Source organism: Nelumbo lutea, chromosome 4 (assembly GCF_056320005.1).
Source record: "Nelumbo lutea isolate HS-2025 chromosome 4, American lotus-T2T, whole genome shotgun sequence".
In the NCBI taxonomy this organism is placed as follows: domain Eukaryota; kingdom Viridiplantae; phylum Streptophyta; class Magnoliopsida; order Proteales; family Nelumbonaceae; genus Nelumbo; species Nelumbo lutea.
Genome location: NC_142687.1, coordinates 41,821,648 through 41,829,336, shown reverse-complemented (window position 1 = coordinate 41,829,336; position 7,689 = coordinate 41,821,648). Strand labels below are relative to the sequence as shown.

The 7,689-nt window shown below is 44.9% G+C and overlaps 1 protein-coding gene across 1 annotated transcript; it reads left to right on the top strand.

Annotated features, from left to right (window-relative positions):
- Nucleotides 1-4,263: 4,263 nt before the first annotated feature.
- On the top strand, nucleotides 4,264-7,252 carry LOC148855414 (lysine--tRNA ligase-like). Its single transcript, XM_088984908.1, has 7 exons — nucleotides 4,264-4,455; nucleotides 4,503-4,577; nucleotides 5,886-6,029; nucleotides 6,126-6,194; nucleotides 6,303-6,446; nucleotides 6,554-6,602; nucleotides 6,783-7,252. Exons 1-7 carry the CDS (start codon nucleotides 4,264-4,266, stop codon nucleotides 6,815-6,817), a joined length of 708 nt encoding a protein of 235 aa, XP_088841034.1. The 3' UTR covers nucleotides 6,818-7,252.
- Nucleotides 7,253-7,689: the final 437 nt, after the last annotated feature.

The following is a 7,689-nucleotide window of genomic DNA, read 5'->3' as shown; positions in this document are numbered from 1 at the left end:
TGAGCTGGGATGAGGAGCCTTAGATCCTTCACGTAGATGGCTCGTTCAACCAATAGGGCAGCAGAGCTAGAATCGTTCTGCATGGGCTAAGTGGGGTGAAACTGGAGAATGCGTTACACTTTGAATTTGCGGTGTCCAACAATGAAGCAAAGTACGAGGCGTTACTAGCCGGGTTGGATCTAGCAAACGAAGTGAAAGCCAAACACATTGTCATCTGCAGTGATTCTCAGCTTATGGTCAACCAAGTTACAGGCAAATATGAACCTCGCGAGCCAACCATGATCGCCTACTTAGCCAAAGTCAGAGAGGCTCTGCTCAACTTATAGTCTCACTTCATCAAGCAAATCCCGAGATCTGAGAACGCCGAGGCCGATGCCCTGTCCCGGTTAGCCAGCACTAGTGATAATACCATGAGAACCATGTATATAGGGAACTTGCCTCGGCTTAGCATTCTCAAGGGAGGGGGGGGGCAGAGGAGGTTGCTCCTGTCGTTCAAGCAGAGTTGAGCTGGATTTATCCGCTCGCGAGCTTCCTGCTACACGGGACTCTCCCTACAGATCGCAATGCCGCTAGAAGGGTAGAGCATCAGACGGCCAAATACGTCATAATTGACGAACGAATGTACTGAAGATCTTACACGCTCCCCTATCTACGTTGCTTGTAACCTTCCGAGGCCGAGCTCGTGCTCTGCGACACTCATGAGGGCCTATGCGACGAACACTTGGGAGGTAGGGCTCTCGCCTAGAAAGCGCTACGACAGGGATACTACTGGCCAACGATGAAGGCAGATGCGATTTAGCTCATCAGAAGATGTGACAAGTGGCAGAAGCACACCAACATCCACCATTAGCCTGCCACAGACCTGAAGTACCTCACCAGCCCGTGGCCTTTCGTACAATGGGGGATCGATATACTCAGACCATTTCTGCCAGCAACAGGGCAGAGGAGGTTCATAGTGGTGGCAGTTGATTATTTTACCAAGTGGGTAGAAGCTGAACCTCTCACAACGATCACAACGCGGAATGTGCAGAACTTCTTCTAGAAGAATATAGTGTGCCGTTTTGAACTATCCCATGTACTAACCTCTGACAATGGTAAGCAGTTTGAGGATATTAAATTCCAAAAGCTGTGTAAAAATATGAGAATTCAACAAAATTTCACCTCGGTGGCACATCCTCAAGCAAACGACCAAGCGAAGGTCACGAACAGAGCCATTCTCTACGGACTGAAGGCACGCCTCGATCGATCTAAGGGGCTATGGGTAGATGAGCTACCTAGTGTACTATGGGCTTATCAGACCACGGTAAAGACCGCAACAAGCGAGACTCCCTTCAACCTCACTTATGGCACTGAAACAGTCATCCCAACCGAGATCGGAGTTCTCACGCTACGTTTGGAAGTGTATGATGACAAGGCAAATGAAAACGAGCTACGCACCAACCTTGACCTACTTGACGAGGTACGGGACCTCGCATACATTAGGACCACGACCTACTAGCAGAGAGTAGCTCGGTACTATAACGCCAGGGTCAAGAAGCGGAACCTACGCGTCGGAGACCTGGTCCTTCGTAAAGTTATGGTGCCTGAGCCCGATATTGGAAAGCTCGGGTCAAATTGGGAAGGACCCTACCGAGTAAAGCGGGTGCTCGAGGAAGGAACATATGAGCTCGAAACCCTTGAAGGGAAACAAGTACCTCAAGCATGGAATATTGTCAACTTAAGGCAGTATTACCTGTAATCACCGAGCTGAGTGGACTGTAGTCACTCCCAAAGCCTAAGGGCCAATACGCCGAGCTAACAAAAGACCTCGGCACTATAAGACCCAATCGCCTCTTTGGCATGGGCGAACTCAAGAAGGGGGTGGACTGTAGTCGCTCCTAGAGCCTAAGGGCCAAAACGTCAAGCTAACGAAGACCTCAACACTATAAGATCTAGTCACCTCTATGGCATGGGCGAACTCTAGGAGAGTGGACTATAAGTCACTTCCCCAGCCTAAGGGCTAAAACACCGAGCTAATGTAGGCAGCTCGGGTGTGAATCCTATGATGCATAGCCCGCCCCGGTATACAAGTTGGACCCGTTTGGGACAACCGACTTTAACTTAAGTAACCCAGATGCATACAGGTCGGGCATAAGCTCCACCGCGTTGATCACCTCGGTGTACATTGTAAAATCACCCCTACTAAGTGCGGGGAGATAGCTCGGGGTGACCCCACTTTGAGTGCTTAGCTCTAACAGTTCGGGTGAAATAGTCACTTCGGCCAAAGAGTAAATCGCACAACACTTAGCAGAAAAAAGGAACATCTCAGTACAGTAAAGCATAAAGAAAAGAAAGAGAAACGGACTTAGCCACCCGGGAGCAACCACTTCAAAAGAGTCATTTTTCAAAAGAAGAAAAAAAAAGAGTGCAACTAGCCTCAAGGGCCCACCTCCTCTACATCCTCATCGCTCTCCTCCAAGGAGTTGGTCTCCTCCTCCTCTGCAGCGTCTGTCGTCTCTGAGGCTAGGTCTCTCATTGTTACGCCCTCAAGGTTAAGATCGGAGAACTTCTTCCGGACCAACCACCGACAAAGCTTGAACCCCGAGCGGTAGGATTTCGAGTCGTATTCAACCTAGAGGTCATGGAACTATTGGGACTCTTTAAAGTCCTCCACTGCCTTAGCCCGCTTTGCCTCCACCGCAGTGTCGGAGTTTCGTGTCCGCTCATGGAGCGTGGACTCCAAGCTCTGGTCCTGCTGGCGAAGAAGTTCCCTCTCCTCAGATAGTCGGGAGGTTCGCGCTTCCTGGTCCCTAACGAGTAGCTCCTGGGCCTCGTTCCCCTTCTGAGCCTGGAGAAATTCATCCCAAGCCTGGTCGAGCTCGTGTTAGAGCCTCTGCACGTTCGACCTTTGATTGACGACGTCCTGGGAGTAAATAGCAATCTGACAGGCCATGGCGTGGATGGCAGAGTTCAGTTGCCAATAAAAAGCCGAGGTAAGTGGGAGAGAAAGAGAGAAAAAAGGAGGGGGAGAAAAAGGGAAGAAGTAGGCACTTACCACCATGCAGTGAGCCGAGGCCAGCTTGGCAAGCTACCTATGGTGCATCCTGGCCTAGTCCGTGATCTCTTCATGACTGACCGCCTGCCGGCTCCTCCGCATGGCCACAAGGAAATTGGTGACGCTTTTGTCCCTCCCCTTGGTAGGGAACCGCTGGAAGACGGTAGGACTGGACCGCGCGGCCAGAGGGTACTGCTCTGGGGGTGGGACCTCTTCTTCTTCGCCGCCCCCCACTGCTACTCCATCGAACGACACAGGTGGGACCTCCGATGGTGGAACAAAGGCTGAGTCCACAGCCTTGAACTCGGCGGTCCCAGAAGTGGACGCTTGGTCGGGGCGCGACCTCTTCGCCCTACACTTCTGGTTGCTCAACAACAGGCGACGTGCATCTACACCATACATGTTGGTTGCAAGAATCACAAGGCATTAGTCCAATTCGCAAAAAAAAATAAAAAAAAAGAGAAGAAGGCGACCTAAGGGTAACCTATCGAGGCTCAAGCCGGCCCTACGAGCTTGTCCTCAGCCAAGTAATCCGAACAGAGGAAGTCTACCCCCGCCCAGGACTGCAGTGTTTCCCGAACCTTCGGGTCCAAGTAAATGCCCGGATCCTGAATGGCGGCCCTCCAGTGGGTCAGAAAGGGCCACCCCTCGGGGTTGCAAACTACAAAATAACCCCGCTTCCAGGCTAGGATCCTATTGGGTAGCTCAGGGAGGAGCTTGAAGTCGGGACGGAGGGGAAAAGTAATAAGAACACCTTTCTGGAGGGGCTCCAGGGGAGGCATTCTTAATCAACAAGATAGTGGCAAAGATATCAGGGGAAAGAGGAAGACAGTACTCAAAAAACAGGGAAATAGTCCCCACCAGGTTCCAAACAGAGTTCAGGTGCAGTTGGTCTATGGTGACATTAAATTGGCAAAGAACCTCCACTATCAGAGGGTGTAGAGGAAGTCGGAGACCAGCCATGAGTTGTTCGTCAAAGATCACGATCCCGTCGTGATTGTGTTCCCAGGGATAGTTATCGGACGGGAGACTGTAGATAAGATCCCTGGGGAGGTTGTAATGAAAAACTAAGGCCCAAAGTCTCTCCATTGACATGGAGGAGGGGCTGAAGCTATCCCGAGAAATAGAAGCAGAGTTCCGAGACATTGTTTGGACAGAGTAGAGGACTCACCGTAAAAGTGGACTAAGAAAGCGATGAAGAACGGGGAGAGCTCGAGTAAACAAGGCGAATGTGTGACCTCAAAACTGAATGCAAGGCAGGTTGGCGTAGAGAAAATGAGGCCTATGGCCCTCCTATTTATAGCCGTTGTACCCGAAAACCAACGGTCTCGATTAAAGCAGATCCAAGGGCTTACAATAAAGCCGATTGCACGTCCTCCAAGACTAAAATTAAGTTATTGCATCTGAATTCTGTCAATGATGTTTGTTGTAATATGAGAACGACTTACAGTTTCTCATTGGTTGGCAGCTTGTGGAGCACTTCTTGGAGGTGACATGTGTAAAATGTCCTCCTCCGCAGACAACAGCTCGTTTGTTAGACAAGGTACTCCTAAATCCTTGTTATATTTTTCAATAATAATGGCACTTTCAGAGGTAAAATGTTGATGAAAACCTGGAAGAATCTCCCTATACAAAAGGGTCAATGTTACACTAATTGCAGTAATGTCTTGTTGCTTGTTAAGTATTTGCATCATGATAGAGAAATAATATGGCCTTAAATATCAGCTACTCACTGAATCGATCTTAACTCTTGATATCTAGTAGTCAAGAAATCATGTTTATTCTATTGGCTATATGATGGAGGATTAATTTTTTTTTGAATTAAAAATTTTCAATTGGTCTGGTTTGGGTTTCAAACTTTCACTAAGGGTGCGGGTTGGGGATCTGATTTGAAGAATTTAGACAGCATTTGGCCCAGGCCCTTGAGCCAGGTCCGTTCAAATTTTAACTAATGCTCAAGCCAAGCTCATCTAAGTTGCACACCTAGGTGTGAAGGATCATTTCGAACAAGGAAAATTGTTAGGGGAGCAATGGTTGGCACAGTGTATGTTCTAGATACTGCATGGGGGATTTCTAATGGATTAAAAAAATCTAAAAAGATTTTAGGCAACAAAGTTTATGGTTTATTGTAATGATTGGAATTGTATTGGGGTGCATTTATTCTGGGGTAGTTGCTCTTTCTCTAATTGCTACTTTTTTCTTCCCCTTCTTCCCCTCCCCTTGCAGCTTGGTGTTGGTACTATTGTTTATTTGGGAAATTTGTATTATCTTCTGTCTCATTTTTATTATCAATAAAATTTTTGTTATTGATAAAAAAATGGTTTAGGGTGGGGGTCTGAAGAGAAAGCAATCTGAAACTAAACAGTTGAAGACAGATGCATCAGAGGCAAGAAAAACTAAGAAAAAAATAAAATTAGTTAAGCTGCTGTATGGTTGTCTGCCAAATCAGCGAAAGACATATTTTAAGACCTATTGCAGAAGAAGGATGAAGCATAGACTCCACACCACCAAGTGTGTATCTTCAATTATGGAAGAAAGAAAACAGCACCTTCTCAAGTGTTAGAATCAGCACCTAACATGTAATTTGGTCTGAGAATTCTGTCATTGTCTTGGTTGAACATTTGGAAGAGAAAAACCTCAGCAAGTGAAACATTTGTTACTAGTATTTGTATATTCTTTTAAATATTTTAATTTTTTGATATTATTTTTTATTCTTTTTAAGTTCTGAACTAGTTCCCCTGGTGAATCCGTGTATACACTGAGTGCCCAACTTGAAGTTATTGCATCTGAATTCTGTCAATGATGTTTGTTGTAATATGAGAATGACTTACAGTTTCTCATTGGTTGGCAGCTTGTGGGGCACTTCTTGGAGGTGACATGTGTAAACCCTACGTTCATTATTAACCATCCAGAGATTATGAGCCCATTGGCTAAGTGGCATAGATCTAAACCTGGCCTCACTGAACGATTTGAGTTGTTCATCAATCAGCATGAAGTACGAACTATGAAGACTCAATTCTCTTAGTCTTGATAAATCTTTTTTTTTTATGAGTAAATGCTGCTTATTGTAACTAACCTGTGCTATTTATAGCTTTGCAATGCATATACAGAATTGAATGATCCTGTGGTACAACGAGAACGATTCGCTGAGCAACTCAAGGTATAACACAAACTAAAACCGAGAATTGATAAAAGAACTAGAACTAAGAAATTATTGTATTTTTATGGATGCATGGGGATGTTCGAAATTTATGTGGCATGATTTCAGGACCGACAATCAGGTGATGATGAAGCAATGGCTTTAGATGAAACATTCTGCACAGCCCTGGAATATGGACTGCCTCCAACTGGTGGTTGGGGATTAGGCATTGATCGGCTGACAATGCTGCTTACAGATTCACAAAATATCAAGGTCATCATTCTGTGTGTGTGATGTATTAATTTGTATTTTTTCAATCATTGCTTTCCCCGCATTTACTTCCTGTTAGCGCTCACTCATTTTGTGGGCTTTGGGAACAGGAAGTTCTTCTCTTTCCAGCTATGAAGCCTCAAGATGAGCCTCCTAAAGGTAGTCTCTTAGATTCTATTGGATCTTGTTGGCTTCACCTTGCATAGGGTGCAAATCATATTAGTCTTTCAATGAAGATACCTTTAATTATTTGGCAACTGCACGTCTGCACCTATATACACCAGGTGTTTGCCATGTTTGCCTTCAATTAATTTATCACAATTTTTCTGGCAACTGCAGCACCTGAGGGTTCTGTTGGTTCAAATCGGGGATAGATGATGCTTCATCAAATACTGTAAACAATGGGTAACAGATGCAGGTTGTGGCATCGGCATTACACTGTTGATGGGGGTCCTCTTCCTGATGAACGTTCTGTCATACACAAGGGCTCAGTTGTTTAGGTCTCTTCGATCCAGCTGCAGTGATGTTTTTGCACTACATATTATAGTTAAATCTACTGTGTTAATTCAAACCAAAAGCATCCTTTAGTGGGGAAAGTTACCATATTGATTGGGAAACAGAGATTAGAGAACCCTCATTTTAATAGCAGCATCATGACATTCACAACTTTGTTTCACAATCCTCATGATGGTTATTTTGTTATGTTAGAGGCGTACTGGATTTTTGGCAAATTTTGTTTTTTACCAGCTTTTTAGCTCATTGTTTAGAGACAGCCGTTAAAATTTTCATGATTTACAGACTTAACAGTATACTGGTGTGGTTCATCTATGCTAATTGCTAAATTTATTAAACAAAAGCAATATATAATTATGTATTTTTATGAAATTTCTATTTCTTGCTGCAAGTCTGTAAGCAATCAACAATGGATTTTGAGGCAATTTTCTATTTCGTTCTGTTTCCCTCTGCTTTTTCATGAAATGGATTTTGATGCATGGAATATCGGTAAACAATATTTGGTGAAAACTGAATAGTGTCAGAGGTGGAGACCACTTGACTGACTTATTCAAGTTTCTTCTTTTTAGCTTGGTTCGAGAAAGGCGCAAAGCCCGCAAATACAAATATGTTCGGTGGAAATACAGATATTCATGGTTCATTCAGAGGCTCCTTTGTATTTGCACTGAATATGCTTGGATTTATCTTCCCGAACTGAGCCAGGAAGAGTACAAATACTAACATCTGCAGTGAA